Raw genomic sequence first — 24747 nt, 5'->3', positions numbered from 1 at the left:
TAACACTCTTCAAGGAAAAATGTCCTAAGTACTATTTAGTTCCCCAAAGGGTCTTCACGCCTGTGCAGATCTGGGAGCGCAGACCTCTGTTCCAGAGAAAGCACTTTATGCCTTTATAAAAGAGCAACTCCAAGTAGTCCACAAGGACATTTCTCCAGGGCTTGGGGACCAGTTCCAGACACAGTGGCAGCCAAGCCATGACCCTCACAGCTCATGAGGGTCCACTTACCATCTCTGGCCATAGCACTGAGCGTTTATCATTTCCTAGAATGACTCCTTCTCAAACCTTTGTTCCAAAAAATACTTCATTTATTAAACAATATATCCATAATCTAGAACATGATCCAAAAATACAGATATACATCTCTACATTATTTAATAAAAAGATTTACAATATTATCTTTCCTTTACAAAGGGAACATAGATAATTCCTTGAAAATAAAATGTAACATTCGTGTTAAAGCTGCATCATCTTTTTGGATGAAATGTGGTAAAAGTGAAACCACAAAATACATTTGTAGAAAGAAAGAAACTTCATAGAACTCTCTTCTGAATGAGAACATTTTTCTTAGACTTTGTTTTAAAACTTCTCTCGGCACAGAGAATGAGGACCAGTCCCGGCTCACTAACAACTAGGGAAAACCTTCCATCTCCAAGGCCCATGACAAGTGTTCGAATTCCAGCCACGGCCACACAGGGGAGCTGCTCTCAGGACAGTGTTACTGCTCAAAGCCAACCCTGCCCTGGGCAGCCAGCTACAAGTCGGGAGTGCCTCGTGGCTGCCCGGGACAGGACCATCATTCCCACATGTCCCAGCAAATCTCCGTCATCCCTGCGCAGACCAGAAGACACCAGGCTCCTGTGGCCGTGGTTGGTCACATCTCACAGCCGGCCACCCCGGGGCCAGGCACGCAGGCCCAGCTCTATCCGCAGCCCCAGCCGGCAGCTCCATAGGCAACGGCCACGGGGGGCTCAGTTTCACACATTATTTTTGGAAGTGCAACGCGTGTTCTTCTACAGGAAAACGAGAGGCTATTTGTCAACCTACTGACTGCTAACACAGCACTGAGTGTCCTCTGAACAAGGTGCCCCTTCTCTGCAAGGAAGTCCCGCGGCCCTTGGCTCAAGTGCAGCTGAGATAGGGACCTCTGGGCCCAGCCCAGGCCCCCACTCAACCCAAGGAACAGGGCTCTGCAGCCACCTCCTGGTCAGGTCCGGTGCCCGGCAGGCACACAGGATCTGGTGGGAATCACCCCACTGTCGGCGGTCAGGCCTCATGGGGTGATCGTCAGAGGCACCAGCCACCCCTGCAGGACTGGAGCCAGGCCAACAGGGAGGACCTGGTCTCCTCAGCAAACAGTCGTTGCTGGGTGTCGCTGCGACTATGGGCAGCACTTGCAGTCAGGAAGGGGCAGCAGATCCGTGTTGACACAAACAGTGTTCTGGGGAGGGAATCTTCCTATTCTGCTCACGTCTTGTCTTCTCCAAGGTTCTACCTATGCATGTTGTTCCAGGGATATTTACGTAACCGACAGAGGTGAACGCAAGAGACAGCAGGCACAGAGACCTACAAAAAGAAGGCTGGTGGCTGGGCTGTAACCTGGCGACACGCAAAACCCCACAGGGAAGTTGTCCAGCCCTCCTGCGCTGCAAGCGAGGCCCCGGACCAGGCACCCCGGCCAGCAACCAAGCCACCCCCTGGGCACCAGTTTCCCGTGATGACGGCAGCCGGGAAGTGTTCTAAGATGCAGTGCAAATAGTAAAGCAGCTTCCAAAGGGCCATCACAAACTCATGCGCTCACCTGTCCTCTCCACAGAGACTGGTAAAAGAGTGAAGGAAACAGTTTTCCACAATTTATTCCCCACAATCTTTAAACACCTGTGTTAACAAAAATCTAAGTGACTAAATACAAACGAGCCTCGTTTTTGGCCACAGCTGAGACCGAGGAACGCAAGCTGGCCGGTGCTCCTCCTGAGCCCCCCACCCCTCCTTTCTGGGCAGCAGGAAGGCATTGGCTCTGGGATAGCTCGTCAGGCCAGCTGCTGACCCCCTACCCTAACCATGCAGCACAGGACGGAAAGGGTGGCACTCTCCAACTGACCCCACCTGCAGTGCCCTGGAAGCCCCGAAGGGACAGTGGGACAGCACGTGGGGCACGGGCTGACCCGCTGAGAACCACAGATGTAGGCTCACGGCCCTCTGATGTCAAAGCTAACATTCACCTCTCATTTACCGACTGAAAACAGCCTTGGTGAGGAGTGGCCACGCAGGACACAGTCCCCCAAGTTTCTCTCCACGTCATCTCCTGCCCTTGGTGAAATATTAGAGAAAAGGCGGGAACATATGGTAGACACGGTCACTGCAGGAAGCAGGTGCACCATTCCAGAAGGTCTCCTGATAAAGAAGGCAAGATTCTTCGTCAGTTAGGAATGTCACATCTTGACACCGCCTCCTGGATTTCTTTTCCTGCCTCGAGGACAGAAACAGGTTCCCTTTCTTCAGGACTCCTCGGACTCCTTTAGACGTGTGCCGGAGGGTCTCCGATTCCACGCATGTTCCCAGAAGTCACACTACGCACCATCACAAATGGATCGCAACACGCCAAGCATATGTAATTTCCCCCAACTATTCCCAAAAACATCGTTCAGGACTGGTTTGGTGAATGCAGATTAAACAGAAGACACATTCTAGTTTGCCAGCTTCATTCCAGGACTGTGTGGCACAAGAAATTCACAAATCGTATCACATGATCATCGTCCCCTTGGACAGGAGCTGCTGACCGACCCATGTGCAACAGAACAGGTTTAAAATCAGGTCTCACTGGACTGGACTCACTTCACAGACACACAGACCCACGATCTCCATGCTGTTATGATAATTTCATCTTCACAGTAAAAACGTCAGGAATTCCCAGAGAAACGGCGCACCCACTGTCTGTCACACGGCTCCCGTGGGCCAGTCACGGGAACGACCGCTGCGTGCTGACGGAGAGCCATCTACTCCAGAAGATGAAACCCTCACAGAGGGAACGGGGAGCTCAGACGGAAACGGCAGTGCACAGTGAAACAGAGCGCTCCGCCCCTAGGGAGAGCCCACCTGGCCCAGGCAGGCCATAGGCCCTGGTGCAGAGCCCAAACACGGCAGACGACTCCGGCAAGGCCTCGCAGGGGACAGATGCGCTGCCCGACGTGCTGGGGCAGCCCCAGGAAAGCAGGACGGAGCACGCGGGCTTGCGCCTCAGCTGCAGAGGGACGGCAGCGCATGGGCTGGATGGTCCCCACTACGGCACCCATGGAAGGCTCAGCTCTCCGGCACAGAGCCGGTACCACGTCTCCAGAACAAAGTCATCATGACGAGTCCCCGTAAGACCACTCCTCGTGCAAACAGGGCTCGGGAGGATTCTTGTTTGTTTTAGGAAGTCTCCAGAATTACAACTGGCCACTGAGTTCTTAAATATCATTGGAAACAAGGTAGTTTTAAAATGAAGAGAAAATATTGCAACGTGAAGAAGGAATATATTAACTTGCTCTTCTGGTCCGGGCATCCACCTTACTTCTTCTTCCTCCTTTCCTGAACGCACCGTGGACAGAACCTGAGAAGAAAGACACAGGGATCAACCCTGTGGGTGCTGAGGCCCCAGCCTGCCCCCCGGGACCGCCAAGACAGTGCCAGGGTACAGTGCTCAGAACACACAGCTGTCGCATTGGGAAACCCCCGGCAAGGGGAACCCCACTAAGTCACCCTGGCCAGCATGTTCTGGAGTCAACAGATACAAGTCAGTGAGGAAGACTGTTTCTGCCCACGAATGCTCCTCAAAGTCAAGTTAACTGCTCATCCCTGGGCACTCCTGTGGTCGCCACTGATCACAATGGAGGTCACACCCGCAGTCACACTGGGGACCAAGCACAGTGGAGCACGGTGCATGGCACACTCATCGAGGTGTGCTGATGGGCCCTAGGACCTGCATAACTAGCCAGGGCTCCCTGGTGATCCTGGGCAAGCAGGACACTGCTCTCACCTCGGCTCTCCTGGCTCCTGACTCAGGAGGTGGCTAATGGGCCCATCCCAGCCCCAGGCCTGTTTGCAAGGGTCGGGTCCGTGCCTGGAAGTGACCGCCAAGCACGCCACTGCAGCAGCCCCAGAGGAAGCCAAGCCCCCCGCAGCAAACAGGCCTATGTAACATTTGTGCGGCATGAACACGTGTCAGAGCTGCAGGCTTACTTAAAAGGGAAGCTGCCTGAACCCTGTGTTTCTGGAAAGACCCCAGAGAAACACAGAGTTACACAGCAGTGGCGGGGCCCACCCGGCCTTCCCGACGCTGCTCGTCCTGCCCTGCTTCTAGCACATGGTGGGGGGATCCCCATCTGCACGGCCCTCCCAGAAGCAAAATGATTTTCCATCACCTGCAGACTCTTCCACCCAAGATTTCCACAAACAACTCGAACCAAATCTCCCTGCTTCGTGCCCCACCACGAGCCACACCTGCCACACAGGTGGGCCAGCAGCCCCACACCTCCCACTCAGGTGCCCGCCCGGGCAGCAGGGCTCTGTCAGGGGCGAGTCCCATGGCTGCTCAGACTCCCTGAGGTGACCCGGTACCGGGTCTGCTGGCACCCACTGAAACCTGGGATGACACAGTCTGTCCTTTGGGACTTTCTCCTCTCCTCTGGAGAACAAGATTTCCGGATTTCATTTTAGGGTATACGTCCCTTCTAAGCACAGATAAATAAAACCTGGGTTTTATTGAAACCTCAGAAATCTCAGAACAACACAAAAGCTGCTGCTGCCATTGAACCCAAGGATCAGGAAAAGAAAGGGCTCACACTCTCCAAGCACCTTCCCAATGCAACAGAGGCCCCTCAGCAGGTGCCCAGCCTGTGCCCAAGTTTGCATCCATCTTAATGTTTGTGCTCTTTGCCTTTTCCCAAAACTTCTCCAGGGACAAGAGCTCTCCATTTCACACCTGTATTTCAGAGTATCTCTACCTCAATAAATAGAGGCAAAACAGGGGCACCTGGGTGGCTCAGTGGCTTAAGCCTCTTCTTTCAGCTCAGGTCATGATCTCAGGGTCCTGGGATCGAGCCCCACATCAGGCTCTCTGTTCAGCGGGGAGCTTGCTTCCCTTCCTCTCTCTCTCTCTGCCTGCCTCTCTGCCTACTTGTGGTCTCTCTCTCTGTCAAATAAATAAAATCTTAAAAAAAAAAAAAAAAGAAATCAAAACAGCTGTTCTCTCCAAGAATCTCACAAATGTCATTAGAGACCTGGCCCCAGGTGAGGAGGGCAGCAGCTGTCCCCCCAGCAGCTCAGCCCCAAGAACCAGGAGCGCTGCATTGGGGGGCCCAGTTCAGAGGGAAGCGGCGTGTAGGATGCCCCACAGACGGGGAAGGACCGAGCAGCGCCCCATACTGACCATTTTCCTTTGGGTTTCGTGGTCAGATCCACGCAGGCGAAGTGAAACCACTCAATAGGACACTGCAAGGTAGAGGGCAGGCCACAGTCAGGACTCCTGTATTCCATGGGCCGGACACCAGGGTGCACGGCCCAGGCCGCAGCCCGTGCCCAGCACCCGCAACCCCCACCCCACTACCAGGGATGCCGGCCCCGCCCGCAGCCCATGCCAGCGCCCACACTCACGTCTGGGTTGTCGCAGCCTATCATCTCCCCATAGGACACCTGGTGGCACAGGCAGTACGTGGGCTCATTTGGGTCCACAGGCATGTCCAGCACATCAGAGGGGTGCACGGACAGGATGGTGTCGGTGAACTCAGACCTGCAGGGAAACCCCGGCCGTGAGCACAGGCAGGCAGGGATGGAGCATGCCCCTGGCACAAGGGGGGCACAAAGGCACCCCAGAGGATGTGAGGGGAGGCACTCACCACCCAGCACTGGGGTTTGACCCCACTCTGGGGGCACAAATCCATCTCTGTCTTGTCCCTCCATCTGGACAGGACCTATTTCCTGGGCTCCCTTACCCCCCTGCCCCAGATCCACCCTCCCCAGCCTCTTGGGGATCGTGGAGGCACACACCTCCAACTCACCAGCCGCCCAGTTGATGACACTGGAGAACCCTGGACCTCAACCAAGACTGACCCTGCCACCTTCACGCACACACCCAGGACCACAACTCCACCCCACACATGCCCACGGCACCTTCACCCCAAAACGCAGAAACCTCCAGATGCCCTGCCCATTCCTGGAGCTGTCAGTCTTGGGAACCCCCTCCCACCCCCAGCTGCCCACCTGCCAGCGGGCCATTTCTGACATGGCGCCGCCACCCACCCACCCCCATGAAGCAGGCCTATTGCTCCCCACTTCCACTGCCCCTCTAGATCATGAACCAGTGGCCCAGCCAGAATCCAGGCTGCCCAAGCCTCCCTCCCTGTGGGCTGCCCAAAGCCCTGCAGCTGAGCAGTGGGGAGAGCTGAAGGGAACATTCGCCTGTGAGAGAGCGTGAAGGGCTGGGGTGCTCACTCTTTCCGTGATTTGGCAGCTTCAAAGAACCCCGCCACTACCGAACAATGTAGACACTCTGCTCTGACTGGCAAAGAAAGACCACCCTCCCTCCCCCTCCAGAATCAAGAACACGCAACTGCCGCGGAGACACAGCCAGTTCACACCAGGAGCTTGAGAGGGAGCTAAGAAACAGCAGCAGGTCACATGGAAGCACACCGATGGTATGTCCCAGAAGCTACTGCCACCCTGTTCTCCCAAACTCTCTATCAGTAAACACTCTGTGCCTCTACAGTCAGATCCCAGGCTTAGCCCTGTGCCTCCATGCCACACTGCTGTCCTCCGTCCCCGTGCCCCCCTACCCCCAGAGACTACCGTCCTCCATCCCAGCGCCACCCCAAGACCACTGTCCTCCATCCCAGCGCCCCCCACCCTGAGACCACCATCCTCCATCACAGTACCCCCTCCAGAGACCACCATCCTCCGTCCCAGTGCCTCCCCCCGCCCCCGAGACCACCATCCTCTGTCCCAGCAACCCCCCGACTGCCGTCCTCTGTCCCGGCGTCACCCCCCCGCCGACTGCCATCCTCTGTCCCAGCACCTCCCCGCAAGAGCACTGTCCTCTGTCCCAGCAACCCCCACCCGAGACTGCCATCCTCCATCCCAGCGCAGCCCCCACCGTCCTCTGTCCTAGTACCCCCACAAAAGCACCATCCTGTCTCAGGACCACCCCCAAGAGCACCATCTTCTGTCCCAGTGGCTGTCCCCCACAGAGAGCACCACCCCTCGGGTGGAGCAAGTGATGTCCCTTAAGGCTCCAGAGCCTGTCGCAGCCTCTGCCCTCCACAGCTGAGCTGCTGTCTGTCTCTGGGAACAGACAGGGCTTTCTCTTTTTATCTGAAATCTGGATGCATCAAGAAAGGTACCCTGCTCCACATGCATTCACACGCACTCCCCACACGCTCACATGTGCGTACACACTCCCCAAACACACGCATACTCTCCACACACATGCATACACTTTCCACACATGCTCACATGCTCTCCACACACTCTCACACATGCTTACAAGCTCTCCACACACCCCAGGCATTCAGCCACCCTCCAGGCAGCGACATGGTCTCCAGTTGTTCTGCCAAGCAGATTTCTCGGCTTGGCCTGACACCCTCACCCACTGCTGGATGTGTCCCTCCCATCAGTGGGCTTCCACCCCCGGGCACTCACCTGGATGCTCAGTGCCAACCCGTGTGGGGTCCCCCACAGGCGCACTCAGGGCACGCGCCTTCCATGTGCCAACTGCGCTTCGGCGGCTCTGTGTGCTCTGCTGGCAAAGCCTGACTCAACTACCACACGGCGAGCTGACACCAGCCCTGATCCCCCATTCCCCAGGTTCAAGGGCCGCCTCCCTCCAGGGGGGAGGGGGCGGGAGGGTGGAAGGGAACGCCAGGAGGTCCCAGGGAGGCCAAGCCCACCAGGCAGGCTACAAATCCCATGTCAGCCGTGCTGGGCACGAGCGGTGTCCTCTGAGCTCACTTCCCTAGACACAGTGGGTACCCCTCCCCAGGCAGCCCAGGGACCCCCCCTCCAGTGTCTGAACCTCCGCTGTGAGGAGCAATTTCGGAGCAAGACTTCGAGCAGGCCCAGAGCTGCTCATGCAGCCCTCACACACCTGTCACCCCAGTGAGCTCCTCTGGGCTGTCCCAACATCCATACAGTAGGACAGGAGGACAGGAGCAGCACAGCTGCTCTGGGGGGCCATGGAGAAGGACTTCACGCAGTAGGGCCAAGTCCAGCCCAACCTGCCTGCCAAGGAGCTCTGCATACCTCCCCCTCGAAGTTCCCCTTCTCAGCTGCAGCCAGCCCAGAAGAAAAGCTGGGGCAGCAGCAGCCACACGGTCCACCTCCTCAGCGCCATCAGACAGTGGTCGGCAATGTGCACTGTCACAGCTCTGTCCAGGGAGAAGCTGCATGCTCGTTCATCTCAAGTGTGTCCACATAGGCAGCGGCAAGACACATGGGTCACCATGAGGTCTGAGCACAGTCAGGTGCACGCCCTGCCAGAGAGGCTGGGGCCTTGTTCCCCACAAGGGGACCCCTGGTGAGAAGGAGGCCAATGACGGCACCTGCTGTCTCCATAAGAGGCCACTGTGCTTTGGGTTCTGATCAGCAAGGAGCAGAAGACTCAGAACCCTGCAGCTACAAGTCAAGAAAACAGGCCCAGTAAGCTGCTAAGACCACGTTTTAAAGACACTGGCAAAGCTGTGGAGTGACATGGGCCAGAAGCACCCAGGCCAAGGGAGGGGCGGTGGCCGAGCTGGCAGGCTGCCCCACTCCTGGGCTCAGCCAAGGGCTGGCTGTGCTCCGGGGGATGCACCGAGCCAGCATGGCCACAGACACTTGCGACCCTTACACTCAGGGCAGGAGGAACCCCACAGCCTGTTTATTGAACCCGGAGGCCCTGCAGCTGCGGCAGAGTGGCAGGAAGGCTGAGCAAAGATCTGTGTGGTGCTCTTGGGGAAAGGGCCTGCCTCCTCCTGACCTCTGCCAACCACAGCAACACGGCAGGCAGGACACAGGACGGGAAAGCTATGCGTTGCCAGAGCGCTGCCCAGCCACACAGGGAGCTTTTCAAGAAGGAGAAATAAACCATGGGTTCCCATCAAGAATGGGGGAGGGTCTCCCCTCATGAGGTTTCGACATCAGAGGGGACTAGGCCCAGGCAAAGGGCCCCTAGCCCCCACGCAGCTCAGTTTGCCTGCACCAAAAGCAAAAGAAACTCCTGGGGAGAAATCTCACCCCACATACTCCTCGCACCCTGAAGTCAGACAGATACGAAGAACCATGGGATGCGGAAAAGAGCAGGAAAATGTGGCTGCAACCCCAGGAGAAGCTGAGGAGAGGCTCAACTCCGCCAGACCCACAGAGCGCCAGCTCAAGGAACCAGGTGACCCCAGTCTAAATTCAAACAAATCCCCGGAGAAGCATTGTCTTAATGTTTAGTGAAGATGTGCTCTTGGGGTTTCGTGTCTTGTCAGCAACATCAAAACCCTGGGAAATACCAGGAGTCAAACAGTCCAGGTTCTTTGAAAGGAAAATTATGAAGAAAGAAAGAGAAGGAGACAAACGCCCAAACGAAAGAGACTAACAGGGCTTAACGACACAAGAAAAGAACAAAGCTTCCACTTCCAACCGGGACCTAGCAACAGGCACTGAACTTGTATCCTACTGTGAACAGCTAGAAAACAGGACAGAGCATGTCACACAGCTGTTTCCAGACACTGACAAAAGGCAGCTGAGGACTGCAACCACAGGCGAAGGTAAACAAACAAGGTGAGCCCTGCTGGCAGCACTTCCCACGCCCAGCACGGCAACAGGAGAACCAAATACAGCACAGTGTGTCAAACGGAGGAAGACCCCAAATTTCCAGGAGGTTAAGGCTGCTGGAATCTGCTGGTGAGGTGCTGTAAAGGACGGGGGTAAAGAGAATGTGCTCTAGAAATCTGCAAAGGGATCACTTTGAGTTTTTCACAAAAAACTAAGCCGTGCCCAGGGTGAGAATCCATGAGCCCAGGCAGAGAACACGGGCGCGCTGTGAGCTGAGCAACAGAGGCTTGGTGGTGCTATAGCTCTAGCCAGCCTGCCGGGAGAGGCCACACTACAGTCAACAGGCGTTCAGAAGACAACCCAGAAGGGCCATACCTCAGCAGGATGACATCAGCAACTCCAGCAACCAGGCTACCCTCACCTGGAGGTTGGCAAAGTGCTGCCTGCAGCTGGCTGGCTATCTCTATAAATAAGGTCTGATGGAAACACAGCCACTTTTTGTGGATGGTTTTGATATAAAACAGCAGAAGTGAGTGGTCACAACAAAGACAATATGCCCTACAAGCCTAGAATATTTACTATCTGGCCCTTTAAGAAAATAGGGTTCTTTTACAAAGGTTAAAAACGAGCCTGCAAGGGCACCTGGGTGGCTCGATTGGTAAATCATCTGCCTTCAGCTCAGGTCGTGATCCCAGCGTCCCAGGATCAAGCCCCACTTCAGGCCCCCTGCTCAGCAGGGAGCCTACTTCTCCCTCTCCCTCTGCTCTTCACCCCGGCTTGCATGCCCGCGCTCTCTCTCTCTCTCTCAAATAGATAAAAAATCTTTAAAAAAAAAAAAAAAAAAGAGTCATGAAGGATCAAGTTGATCCACAGGTGATTAAACCACTGAACAAAAATTAGAAAAAAAAAAAAATTCAATACCCACGAACCAAAGACAACAAAATGCAGACACTCAACAACGTAATATTCACACTAACATCCCATGAAAAATCACTAGACATGTGAAGAAGCAGAAAAATGCTTCAACCACGAGAAAAACCAGTTAATAAACAGACCTGCCGAAACTATTCAAATTGTATAAGTTAAATATGTAAAGCTTTCCGTATGTCAATCATACCTTAAAAAACTGGTCTTTAAAAAGAAGAAAATATATTTGGAAGTAACAAATAGATTCAGAAAAGATCTTTCAAAAAGCTATTATAAATACTTGTGTTCAAAAACATAAAGAAAAATATAAATGTAATAAAAACAGAAAGTATGAAATAGAAATAAAAAGAACTTCTTTAAAAGAATCTCTTAAGTGGAAGATTCACTAAAGGAAACTAAGATTAAATTAAGATTAAATTAGATGGATATAAGATTATATCCATCAAAGAAGAAAAGACTTGAAGATAAAGTAATAGAAACTATCCAAACACAAACTAACCAGACACATAGAAAGAAAAACAGTGGCCAAAAAAATAAGCAGAGCCTCAGTGAACTGTGAGAAAATATAAAGCTAATGTACATGTAATGTGAGTCCAATAAAAAGACAAAAAGAGAGCAGAAAAAACTATTTTAAGAATGAATGTCTGAAAAATTTCCAAATTTGATACAAAATATAAACCAGCAGTTCCAAGAAACTCAATGAGCTCCAAGCAGAATACACATTAAAAAAAACCCACGCCAGAACAAATCATAATTAAGTTATTAAAAATCAAATTACTAATTGGAAATCTTAGAAGCAGCAAAAATAAAGCCACTTACATATAAAAAAATCAAATATAAAAATTATCACTAATTTCTCATCAGAATCAATTCAAGATGAAAGACAATGGGACATCTTAAGCGCTAGAAGAAAAAAGTCAATCTAAAATTCTATATCCATCAATAACATCCTTCAAAAAAGGAGATAAAATAGACATTTTCAGAGAAAATATTTGAGGACACTCATCATCACCAACAGCCCTGCACTATAAAACAATGTTAAAGTAAGTTCTTTAGGCAGGAAAGAGATGACACCAGAGGAAAATCTGCATCTACATAATGAAACAAAAGCAGTGGAAATGGTATGTGCGTAGAGTGACAATAAACGTTTGAAAATCTGTTTAATATAATAATGGTTTAGACCTAAAATAAGAACATGTTTTGAGGCTTATATCATGCGTAGAAGTAAAACTTTTGACAAAAGCACAAAGGACAGGAGGTAAAAATACTTGGGTTGGACCTTACACTAAACATGAAATAGCGTAATATCATTGGAAGTTCACTTAATGAACAGGGTGTACATACTAGAACAGTCCATGGGGAAAAAACACTAAAAAATATTTGATTAGGGGCGCCTGGGTGGCTTCAGTGGGTTAAAGCCTCTGCCTTTGGCTCAGGTCATGATCCCAAGGTCCTGGGATCAGGCTCTCTGCTCAGCGGGGAGCCTGCTTCCTCCTCTCTCTCTGCCTCTCAGCCTACTTGTGATCTCTGTCTGTCAAATAAGTAAATAAAATCTTTAAAAAAAAAAAAACCTAATTAATCTAAGTGACACTAAAATAAGAAAAGGCAGAGACAACTAACAGCAAGAGGGTAAATTTAAATCCAGTCGTATCAGGAATTGTATTAAATCTGAGACTGTAGGGGCGCCTGGGTGGCTCAGTGGGTTAAGCCACTGCCTTCGGCTCAGGTCATGATCTCAGGGCCCTGGGATCGAGCCCCGCATCGGGCTCTCTCAGCAGGGAGCCTGCTTCCTCCTCTCTCTCTGCCTGCCTCTCGGCCTGCTTGTCATCTCTCTCTGTCAAATAAATAAGTAAAATCTTTAAAAAAAAAAAAAAAAGTTCAAAAACTGATTAGGTTTTAGGGAATGACAAAAAAATTTTTTTTTAAAAATAAATAAATCTGAGACTGTAAATATTGCAGTAAAAAAGAGGCAGCAATTCTCAGACTAGATAAAAAAAAGCAAGACCCAACTTTGCTGATTTCAAGAAACCCACTCTAAATACAAAAACAAAAATATGCTGAAAGTAAAGGGATACCTGGGTGGCTCACTCAGTTAAGCCGCTTTCTTCGGCTCAGGTCATGATCACAGGGTTACGAGATTGAGTCCCGCATCAGGCTCCTGGCTCAGCAGGGAGCCTGCTGCTCTCTCTGCCTCTGCCTGCTTGTGCGTGCACGCACGCTCTCTCTCTCTCTCTCTCTCTCTCTCTCTCTCTGACAAATAAATAAAATCTTTAAAAAAAAAAAAAAAAGGAAGAAAAAGGAAAAAGCTCCACCATGCCAAAACTCATCATAAGACAACTGGAGTGATCATCATAATATCAGACCAAGTAGACTTCGAAACAAAGAATAATACAAGAAATAAAAAAGGAACACACTTCATAACAATGAAGTAGTCAGCTATTTTTAGAAAACCCTAAATGCGAAGGTAACAACTAGTAACATAGCTTTAAAATGTGAAGCAAAACTGACAGGAGAAACAGACAAGTCCATAGTTAGAGTTGGGAGACTTCAACATTCTTCCCTTAGCAATTTAACAATCAAATAAACGAGTATCAGTAAGGATACAGAAGACCAACAACACTACCAACCAAGCTTTCTGATTGACAGCTACTCTCCACCCAAAACAGTAAAACATGACATTCTTTTCTAGGGTATAAGGAATATATAGGAAGACTAGACCATAAACCATAACACAACTCTTAATCAATTTCAGATTATTTCTATTTATGATATTCTCTGATCATAGCAGAATTAATTTAAAAAATGAGATCAGAGAGCTACCTGGAAAATCCCAAATTATTGGGAAGCTGAGAACATACTTCTACATAAGTTATGAGTCAAAGAAAAATCACAAAGGAAATTTTAAAATATTTTGAATGGAATAAAAATAAAAATACAGCATATCCAAATTTTTGGGATATGCTAAAATAGTAACTAGAAGAAAATTTATAGCTTTAAATACTTATATTAGAAAAGACGGAAAAGGGGCGCCTGGGTGGCTCAGTGGTTTGGGCTGCTGCCTTCGGCTCGGGTCATGATCTCAGGGTCCTGGGATCAAGCCCCGCATCGGGCTCTCTGCTCCGCAGGAAGCCTGCTTCCCTCTTTCTCTCTCTCTCTCTCTGCCTGCCTCTCTGCCTACTTGTGATCTCTGTCTGTCAAATAAATAAATAAAAATCTTTAAAATAAAAAAAAGAAAAAAAAAAAAAAGAAAAGACGGAAAGTACGAAAATCACTGATCTAAGCAACTTCCACCTTAAAAAGCTGGAAAAAAAAAAAAAGCCAAGTAAATCCAAGTAGTGGGAAGAAAAAATAAAAATATGAGCAGAAATAGGGGCACATGGGTGGCTCAGTAGGTTAAGTATCTGACTCTTTATTTGGGCTCAGGTCATGATCTCAGGGTCATAAGGCTGAGCTCTGCATCAGGCTCTATGCTGGGCATGGAGCCCAAGATTCTCTCTCTCTCCCTCTGCCCCACCCCCCAAAAAAAATATATGAGCAGAAATCAATGAAATAGAAAACAAACAATAGAGAAAACATAAAAACCAATGAAGCCAAAATCTAATTCTCTGTGAAGATCAAGACAAAATGAGAGAAGACATAAATTATCAACATCAGGTCTGAAAGAGGAATCATCACTACAGATCCTACAACAGAAAAACGATTGTGTGACATTATTAATAATCTGATGTGAATAAATCTGATGACTCATGAAACAACCAATTCCTTGAAAGATAGAGATTACCAAAACTGACTCAAGAAGAAATGGAAAGGCTCAATAGTTCCATAACTTTAAAAAAACTGAATACAGCACTAAACTGTAAACTTAAAATAAGAATATTTTATTGTATATAAATTATTCCTTAATAAAATTAACTAAAAGTTTAAAAAAAAAGAGCAAGATTAAACTATAGTGTCCAGGAATGTACATGCTGGGAACAAAACTACAAAGAATGGGCATAAAAATGGCATAAGTTTGGGTCATGTTCACTTGGGGCAGAGGAAGGAGGTTATGATTTCAACAGGGTACATAAAAGTGATTCTGGCAGTAGTCAGTGACAGACAAGGATGTGCCTCGGAGGAGTTCATTAAACTACATGCTTGTTCTGCGTTTGTATACTGCAAGATGGTATCTGGAGTTTTTCTTAAAAGTTTAAACACCACGTTTAAGAACCAAAACTTCTCCCTTTTTTTGGTCAAGAAAGACTCTCTGAGGTCTCCCCCTAACTGTGAAAACCACCTCCACGGAAGTCACCAGATGCTTTACTGTTTTCTCTGTACTCTAAAAATCACTTCTGTGAAGCAACACAGTAGCTTGGGGGTTGGCGGGGAGCAGGTAGGAGAAAGCTTTAAATGAAATATTCTGAAGTTCAAGGTAAATAATACATATATTTAATAAATGCAGTCATGCAACTTAATAACAAATATATCCAAAATATATATTTATACATAAAACAATGGACAGCTATATATTTAGCTGTTAAAGCGTGGCTTAGCCTGAACTGTCAATAAATATAGTGTCTCTCGAGAGGCAGGACACACAGTGGCTAAGAGCGTGGGTTGTGGAGTCGGACCGCCCAGTGCAAACCCAGCTCCCCCGCGCAGGAGCTGAGAACCCTAGGGCTGGTCGTGCTCCCTGGGAACCCCGTTGGGCTGCCGAGCACAGCTGGAGCCGGAGCCAGAGCCGGAGCCGAAGCCGGAGCCGGAGCCAGCCCGTGGAAAGCATGCAGAACTACACCCACCGCGGGCATGCAGGAAGCACGTCCTCGCTGTTAGCTGCCATTGGTGTTTCTAGATGCTAAGGAAATACTGATGCTAAGTAATCTTTGGAGAGAAAGAGACAAGGAAAAGAGCCTCTCACCCTCCTTTATGCTTCTTTTTCTTTGGAGTATCTTCCTCTGAGGTCCTCCTGCCACGACCCCGGGAGCCTCTTTTTTCTTTCTGACCCCGACCTTCTGAAAGACAATAAAACCCCAATTACCCTCAAGAAATTCACGAAAGCAGGACACAGGAGTTATTCAAATATACTTCCCATAATGTTCCTGACATGTTTATCACCAAAACTCTTCAAAACTCCATAGATAACAGTAACAAAATAAAAAAAAAACTTAACAGACTTGCTTTTTAACCCTCGTCCTCCGGAGCCTTCAAAGTCACTGCCCTCCATCTTGTCCTTCAGATCCGCTTCGAAGCGTGCCAGGTCTGCATCAAGCCTTCGGATGTGTTTATCCACCTACCGAGAAGGATGCTCACAAGTCTTACTTAAAAATGAAAGCAGAACACCTCAGGAATCCCAAATACACTGGAAACCAACCAGGAAGTACTTTCCTGCCCTTTACTTGGGTTTTCAACAAAGAAAGCTCCTAAAACAAGGTCCACTATCTCAGTTTATGAAGAGTCTTTGTCCCCACGTTTTGACAGCTCCACAGAAGAAATCCTACTCAGGAAAACCATGAAGGGAGACAATAATGAGAAAAGGAGCTGGGAAATGCAATGGAATGGGGATGAGGACATATAATACTGAACCCTAACTTAACCCAAGTTCAAAAATCTGAAGAACATACAGGTTCTCACAGAAAAGGCCTCTAACACTGTATTTAGGACAAGATAGAAGAAAGAAGAAAGAAAAGGCAATGGCCAAAGCACGGGAATATGACAGTGACCACACCGCCCAACAAAGGCGGCCTCCAGGGAAACTGCCAGGACTTCACGAGGATGCAACACAAGGTGTCCCTTCACTCAGTGGGCTCACAGCAATGAACCCATTAAGCCACACCAAGCGTCACTGTCTGTACCAATCCTTGTCAGGAAACAAGCTCCAATCTCAAACCCTATTATGACTCAGAGAAAACCTGAATGTGTCTGACAACTGCTGAAACCTAACTCTTAAAAAGCAGGCTGCTTATTGTAGAGATCCAGCACTTGGCAGGGGCACCTGGGGGCTCAGTTGGTTAAGCATCTGATCCTTGATTTCGCCTCAGGTCATCATCTCAGGGTCTTAGGATCAAGCCCCATGCTGTCAGGCTCAGGAAGGAATCTGCTGTAGGTCCTCCCTCTGCCTCTGCCTCTCCCCACCACCCTCATCCCCTTATCCGTGCACACGTGCTCTCTCTCAAGTAAATATATTAATCTTAAAAAAGGAAAAAAAAAAGATTCAGCGCTTTGGGGCATCAAAACCCCAAATATAAGCATTACGCTCTCCTTTTTGAGTATTCCTTCTTAGCTACAACTTAATTCGGGTTTTTTAAAAAATTCCAGTTTTTTCTCAGGGGATAGGGAATGGAGTCATGGGACAGCATGCAGGCCTTCCCTCACTACATAACTTGATGTGCATCACAGGACAACTGCTTGTGCCCCATGGGAGCCCCACACAAAGCTACTTGAGAGAAAACTGGACACGACAAATTCTAGTATTTGACCTAGAGCTGACAAAAAGAAGCATTAAAAACACACAAAAACTTAAAGAGTCACTAAAGCGTCCAAACACACAAACACAGAGGGCACGGAAACCAAACTGCAGGATGACAGTCCCTGCAAAGGACACTCCAGTACTTGCTTCCTCAAGAAGCATTTCCCCATCGAAGCCTGAGCCCATCTGGCACACACGGCCTCTGAGCCCCAGGCACCTTCCTGAGTGACAGGGCAGAGCCCGAACCCCCCACCCGACTCCTGCCCTGCCTTCTCACCATCTCGTAGGTCTGCATGGCCAGCTGCACCTTATCGTCACTGTACTCCTTGCACTTGCTGTAGGCGCTCTGGATCTTCTGCAGGTGCTCCACACGCTGGTCTGGAGAAAGGGTCTTCACCGTGGATATGTACTCTGCGGCCAGGATGTCAATCTCGGCTTTCTTATCTGACACAGAAATGGGGAAAAAGCTAGTCTCTACAAGAGATTCTACACTAGGGGCGCCTGGGTGGCTCAGTGGGTTAAGCCTCTGCCTTTGGCTCAGGTCATGATCTCAGCGTCCTGGGATCAAGTCCCGCATCAGGCTTTCTGCTCAGTGGGGAGCCTGCTTCCTCCTCTCTCTCTGCCTGCCTCTCTGCCTACTTGTGATCTCTCTCTGTGTCAAATAAATAAATAAAATCTTTAAAAAAAAAAAAAAGAGATTCTACACTAGCAAGTAAAGCTGAACAAGGCCGAGCTGCAGGGTGCCAGGTGGCTCAGTGGGTGGAGTGTCTGCCTTCAGCTCAGATCACAATCTCAGAGACCTGGGATCGAGTCCCACATCAGGAAGCCTGTTCTCCCTCTCCCTCTGCCACTCCCCCTGCTTGTGTGCACTCTCTCTCTCTCTCCCTCTTTGTCAAATAATAAAATCTTAAAAAAAACAAAAAACAAAAAACAAACCAAGTTGCAGCAAAGCAGGGGCTGGCTGAACGCTGGTGGGAGCACGGCAGGCACGCCTTCAGCAGACAGCCCAACACTAGGGGACATGTGGACGCCACAGCCCAGGCAGCACACCCAGGACGGGACGATGTGCAACCGCCCTCCCAGAAAGGACGCATTCTGACCTCTCGGATTCCCAACAGCCCCTGTTGGAATAGCAAATCATGGGCTCACCTTGGCTACAACCTGGTGTTCTACTCTTCAATACACACCCCCCAGATTTAGGACACATACAGGAAAATATTCATCAGTGCAGACAACAGGAAACAAGTTCAACGTGCAATCTACAGTAAAACAGACTGAGATGCTGTGGTCCATTCACACAGCAAACCAACGGCACACAGCCACAGGGATTCTTCCCACAGAGGGCAGCAGTGAGCCACAAAAGCAAGACATGAAGGATGACACGCAGAGAGACACCATCCATATTAAGGACGGACACATACAACTGAGAACTCTGGTTTAGGAAGGTAAGAAAACATGCTGCAAAGGAAACTGAGGGTGGGAGCCCCTTGGCGGAGGGATGGCACACTAGGGTTACACAGGGCCCCAGGTACCAGAGGCCCCATTGCTCCATCCCGGGAGAGGTCTGCAAGGTGCAGCTTGTTAAGCAATGGACAAACACTTACGCTTATTCCTGAACACAAATGCTGTATTTCACAATAACAGAATTCTCTGTATCTGTCAGGTGATTGTAGCTCAGTGAAAAAACACAGCTATTCTGATCTTACAAAACATGTGGCAGGCACAATGAATGAAAAATCACCCATGCCCAAGCACATGGCCACAAAACATGAAACCTCAGGTTCAAAGACAGCAGCCCAAGAGCTGCTAAACAGGAAAGGAAAGAAGAGCACATGTATCAAGGGTGAGGAATGCGAACAGGAGCAGATCTCTCAGGGCAACAGGGAGACAAGGCAACAGCACCTTCCACATGCTGAGGTAAAATGATTTTCAAGCTGGAATTCTATACCCAGCCAAAGTGTTCATCAACTGTGATGTAAGCACGTTTTCAGACATAGAGCGTTCTAAGAAATCTACCTTCCCATGTACCGTGTTTCAGGGAGCTAATGCAGGTAAGACTCCAGTAACGCAAGTTGTCAAGAAAGGATGTTTACAACACAGGAATCAGAGTACTGCCCCAAAGATGAGCAGAGACAGTGCCCCAGCCATTGGCCCAGACAAAAGCCACAGGATGGGAGGCTCCAGCAGAAAGGTCTGGTGAGGGGGCGAACTCGGGACGGGCAGAACACCTCGTGTGGCAGACACAGTGAACACGGGGAATGCATATGGAATACAGAAAACAAAGCAATTCTGAGCGCTAAGAAAAACAGTTATTCAGAAAAAGGTCACACAAGCAGAGCACGAAATGTGGCCCAGGTGCAAGCCACTGCCACGGGGTCCTGAAGGAAACGCCATCCCTGGTCTACAACAGACTCAGAGTCTACACCACGGTGCCAGGGAACGGTGGGGGTGGGGGGATCTAACCTTCATATTCCACAGTAACAGAATAAAGACCAAAGCAAAAGGGATATAAAGTAAGAAACAGCAGCAAAACCAGGATGTTTGGAAACAGGGAGCTAAATACCAGAAGACTGCAAAGTGCTATCTGTTTAAACCATGTGTACATAATTTGAGGAGCGCCTGGGTGGCTCAGTTGGTTAAGCAACTGCCTTCAAGTCGTGATCCCAGAGTCTCAGGATCGAGCCCCACATTGTGCTCCTGGCTCCACAGGGAGTCTGCTTCTCCCTCTGACCTTCTCCCCTCTCTTGCTCTCTCTCTCTCTCAAATAAATAAAATCTTTTTTTTTTTAAAGATTTTATTTATTTATTTATTTGACAGAGAGAAATCACAAGTAGTCGGAGAGGCAGGCAGAGAGAGAGAGGGAAGCAGGCTCCCTGCTGAGCAGAGAGCCCGATGCGGGACTCGATCCCAGGACCCTGAGATCATGACCTGAGCCGAAGGCAGCAGCTTAACCCACTGAGCCACCCAGGTGCCCTCAAATAAATAAAATCTTAAAAATTTTTTTTAACTATAGTTTGAAACCAGAAAACCTTTTAAAAGAAAGGAAAGGTAATGAGGAATCCACGACAGCTGTGAAGATGCCACAGGAAGATGTGTCAGAACCCAAAACACTAAGTCGAATTTTAAAGCGTCAACACCATCCATAAGACATAAGCCAAGGCCCAAAGCTGAAGGCTGGGCTGCAGCCCCACTGCCCTGGGGCCCTGGGGGAGCAGGGTCACCTCTCCCAGATGCCAGGGCCCACCACAGGCTGGACTAAAGAGCCTGGACCTACCTTCTGTCCTCTGGTCCAGCTCTCGCATGAGCTGGAAGTTCCTCTGAAGCTCACATGGAAGGTTCTCGATGCCTGAAACACAGAGAAGTGTACTTCTCAGCAGCAGGACAAAACCTGCCTTCTAGACTTTAAACCTAAAGTCTACAAATAATAAGCTCACTTCATTTTCTGTTTCTGTGAGGATTTGGGGAACAGAAGGATTAATGTATCTTTTTGGGGGGATGGGTATGAAACTCTGATAAGACTGACAGGCTTCAGAGGGTGTTGGAAGCTGGAAAAGTTAGAGGAGGACTTACCCTTGAGCTGCAAGCAGAGGCTAGGAAGATGGCCCGTGTGACCCTTCCACCCTACACCTCCAGCGAGTCCTCCCCTCTCAATACTCCCCCACAGCAGGTAAGACCAAAGCCCTGGGGTCTGTTTGATCTCCCCCACCCCAGCCTTATTCAAACACCCAGTGCACAGGGTGGAGCAGGCCAGTGCTGTGTAGTGTATTTCATGCAAGGAGACAGGATATTTGAGCTACACAACACAGAAGGCATTGGCCATGGGGCTGCTGGGCACCTGAAATGGGGCTACTATGACTGAGGGACTAAACTTTGCATTTGCTCAAGTTTCATTAATTTCAAATTAAACAGACCATGCTGGCCAGCATAGGTAGAGGACCCCAGGCCACACTGCCTTCCACACTGCGCTGCCATCCCCCTGCTCCAGGCCAGCCTTCCAGCCTGTTTGCACAGCTGACAGCTGCCCAGATCACCCAGAGAATGGCACACAGGCCCTCCCCAGCCTCAAGGCTCACCCCAAGGACCTCCCTGTTTGGTTCTATCCTGGGCTCTGCGGGACAGTGCCACCCCGGGTCTCTCACAACCTGCTGGGCCCCTTAATTTGCTTAATTTTAAAAATCCATTTGCCCCATTTGGGAATAAGTTCCAGGAAAATGAGGACCGAGGTTTAGCACACAGCAAGTGCTCAAAAATCAAGCAGTCACCTCCATCCTGAGCCTTCACACAGGTGCCCCATGCATGATGGAATCCACAAACCTCCAAGTGTCCTCATAGGGCTCACTGGGTAGGTACTGGGACAGAGAAGGGAAGCCACAGAGCTCCCCAACAGAATGACAGCACAGTAGTGACAATGGCAGGGAAAGGCCTCCCCTTTTTAGTGCTCTCCCACCAGGACTCCCCCATGGCTCAGGCTTGGACTGGCAACCACCCTGGGGAGAGCTGAACCCCACCATGTCCCGCAGGGCAGTGGCTCACTCCCAACCGGCAGGAGAGGCAGGTACCAATAACCGTACATATTCCTACTGCAACACTGAGCTCCAGAGCGCCCAGCCCAGCCCCCCGCCAAGGCCGAACGCAGCCAGAGCCAGAACCAGATCAGATCCAGATCAGCAGCATTCAAACGCGGGCTTTCCGCTGTCGAATGCATGACCTTGACAAGCTACTTGGCCTTTGCGGCCTGCATTTCCCCATCTGCTCAGGAGTTCTCAGGAGGACCCAAGCTGAGCTGCATGTAGACAAAAGGACGCCTGCAGGAAGCACCTCCCAGACGGCTTTCCGAGGTGACCATCCCTGGGCTCAACACCTGAACCAGCCCCGCCAGTCCCCTCCCACCAAGGCCACGCGGAAGGACGGGCACCCTAGGGGACTGCCCACGCCAGTTATCTTCTCCAACTCCCAGGTCACCGCACGAGCCCGCACAGAACCCAGGCTGGAGACCTCCCCCCACATCCCAGACCCGGAGCCCCCCCCAAGCACGGCCCAGCGTCCCAGGCTGCTGAGGTCGACGACCTGTGCCCGACCACCCGCGGCCGACTACCCTAGCCCGACTGCGCGGTGGGGGCGGGGTAGGGGCGGGGCCCTAGGGTGGGAGTGGGGCCAGGCGAGCGGAGGGGGCTGGGAAGGGCAGCGCGGGGCCGTGAGCCGGGACTTGTCCGGGAGGGGCCGACGGCGGGGAGGGCGGAGCGGCCGCTGAGACCAGGGCCAAGGGCGGGGCCTAGCCGGGGAGGGCGGGGCCTAGCCGGGGAGGGCGGGGCCGTGGAACGCAAGCTCCGCCCAGAGCGCACCGGCCCCCGCCTCCCCGTGACGCACCTGGAATTGGCGCGGCCGTGACGGTAGGACCCCGCGCCGCGCCCCCCGCGCGCACCTCCCTGCGGCCCCGCCCCGCCCGGCGCGCGCCCCCGCCGCCCCCGCCGCGGCCGGACCGCCCCTGCCGCCCTAACGAGCCCTCGAGGTCCGCGCGCGGCACCTGGTGCCCGCGGGGTGGGCCCGCGTGGGGAGGCCTTGCGCGGGCGCCGGGCCAGAGGGCCGCGAAGGGTGCTTACTGTCCAGGTAGTGCTCCAAGTACATGGCGGTCGCCATCTTCGTCCGCGGCCGCGCTCTGGGTCTGCGCGGGCGGGCGGTGCCGCGAGGGGCGGAGGCGGGGCCGGTGCCTTCAGTATTAATGAACCTCGGGCGCTGATTGGCTCGCCAGGTGGGGCGGGGCGCCGTCTGGATCCGCCCCCCAGCTTCCGGCCGGCGGGCTGCGCACAGCGTCGCGCGGTAGCGGGTCGGGGCCCTGGGTCAGACGCCGGGGGGAGCGGGGTCTGGGGACTCCGCTACGTCCTGGGTGCACGTCCCTGCACGCGTGGCCGCGGCCCCAGGTTCCCGCCCGCTCCCCGGGAGGACGGGCGGTGTGTGCGGCGCGGGGCCTGCAGCGGCCGGCGGCGCACGTGCGGGTGGAGTGCGGGGGAGGGGCCGGGCCCCCGAGGCTCAGGGCACCGCTCACCCGAGCCGCTGCGGTAGCGGCTTCGGCGCTAGAGATGCGTGCTTCAACCGAGGGTGCCCTCGTTAGCTTCCCCGAAACCTGCCCGATACCAGCCAACGAAACAGTCTTCCAGTTTCACGTTCGCGTGAATGGTTGACAGGTTCCCCTGCGTTCTCGGGCTGCGGACCTGCCTCTGGTTCAGCTTTGAGTCCGAGTGTTCGCGGCTCGCGCACGTCCCTTCGGTGTTCAGGGGAGTGCACAGGCAGGTACGCGACCGCGCACCGCCGACCTCGGTGCCTGCGTTGTTGTTTCTAACTAAATAAACTACATTTTTTGGAGTAATTTTAAGCTTACGGGAAAATCGAGAAGAAAATAGGGTTCTTATAGACCCCTAAACATGTGCGCACGCGCAAACACAGCCCCACTACAAGCACTTGGCACTAGTGTGCTCCATTTATTAAAACTGGTGAAATCATATGGACACAGTATTTTTTTTTTTAAGATTTTATTTGTCAGAGAGAGAGAGCAGGAGAGGGAGGAGCAGGCTCCCCGCTGAGCAAGGAGCCCTATGGGGGACTGGATCCCAGAATCCTGAGTAGGTCCCTGAGCCGAAAGCAGACGCTTAACTGCCTGAGCCACCCAGGAGGCACTTGATTCATTATTATTAAAGTCCGTAGTTTACTTTAGGGTTCACTCTGTGTTGTATATTCTGTAGGTTTTTAACAAATGTGTAATGACCTGTATCCAACATTACAATAAACAGAATCCTTTCTCTGCTTCCAAAATGCTGTGTTCTACCTTGTCAGCCCTTTCCCCACTCTCCGCACCCTTGGCAAACACTGATCTTTTTACTGCAATTTTCCCTTTTCCAAAATGTTTTAGAGTTGGCATCACACATTTCGCAGATTTTTCAGATTATTTTCTTTGACTTAGTAATATGCATTTACGTTTCCTCCGTGCTTTTCTGTGGCTTGGTAGCTCATTTCTTCTTAATGCTGAGAAACATTTCATGGTCTGGATGTACCAGTTAACCCATTCACCTATTGAAAGACATCTTGGTTGTTTCCAAATTTTGCCAATTATGAATAAAGCTACTATAATCATTAATGTACAGGTGTTTGTGTGGACATGTTTTTAATTCCTTTGGTTAAATACAAAGAAGAGTAAGATTGTCTAGGTTTGTAGGAGACCACCAAACTGGCTTCCAAAGTGGCTGTATCACTTTGCATTTCCACCAGCAAAGAATGAGAGTTCTTGTTGCTCCACATCCTCACTACCACTTGGTGTTCTGGATTTTAACCATTCTGACGGGTGGGTTGTTCTGTTTGCAATTCCCTAATGACATAATTCCCTAATGAATTCTTCTTACATGTGTATTTGCTATCTGTACATCTCTTTGGGTGAGGTGTCTGTTCATAACTTTTGCCCATTTCTTTTTTTAACTTTTTTAAAAAGATTTTATTTAGGGCACCTGGGTGACTCAGTGGGTTAAAGCCTCTCCCTTCGGCTCAGGTCATGATCCCAGGGTCCTGGGATCAAGTCCCACATTGGGCTCCTCTCTCTGCCTGCCACTCCCCC

The 24747-nt window shown here is 50.8% G+C and overlaps 1 protein-coding gene across 2 annotated transcripts; it reads right to left on the bottom strand.

Moving 5' to 3' along the window:
- Positions 1–291: 291 nt before the first annotated feature.
- ING5 (inhibitor of growth family member 5) lies at positions 292–22850 on the bottom strand. 2 transcript variants are annotated; one of them, XM_032355486.1, is made up of 8 exons: positions 22748–22850; positions 20422–20493; positions 17425–17591; positions 15860–15971; positions 15600–15693; positions 5636–5771; positions 5412–5473; positions 292–3593 (listed from the first exon to the last, which is right to left on the bottom strand). In XM_032355486.1, exons 1-8 carry the CDS (start codon positions 22782–22784, stop codon positions 3551–3553), a joined length of 723 nt encoding a protein of 240 aa, XP_032211377.1. In that variant the 5' UTR covers positions 22785–22850; the 3' UTR covers positions 292–3550. The 2 variants fall into 2 exon arrangements, with proteins under 2 accessions (XP_032211377.1, XP_032211378.1); XM_032355487.1 differs by having other exon boundaries at positions 15600–15690.
- Between the last annotated feature and the right edge of the window lie 1897 nt (positions 22851–24747).

Source organism: Mustela erminea, chromosome 8, assembly GCF_009829155.1.
Source record: "Mustela erminea isolate mMusErm1 chromosome 8, mMusErm1.Pri, whole genome shotgun sequence".
Classification (NCBI taxonomy): domain Eukaryota; kingdom Metazoa; phylum Chordata; class Mammalia; order Carnivora; family Mustelidae; genus Mustela; species Mustela erminea.
This window is presented reverse-complemented; position numbering and strand designations above follow the sequence as displayed.

Bases quoted from the DNA above. Each gene is read 5' to 3' on its own strand.
- ING5 (XM_032355486.1), bottom strand. From the start codon at position 22,784: ATGGCGACCGCCATGTACTTGGAGCACTACCTGGACA. The intron at 15,972-17,424 runs GTGAGAAGGCAG...CCTTCTCGGTAG, and splicing joins CCATGCAGACCTACGAGATG to GTGGATAAACACATCCGAAG. The intron at 3,594-5,411 runs GTCAGTATGGGG...CTTTCTTCTCAG, and splicing joins ACGAAACCCAAAGGAAAATG to GTTCTGTCCACGGTGCGTTC.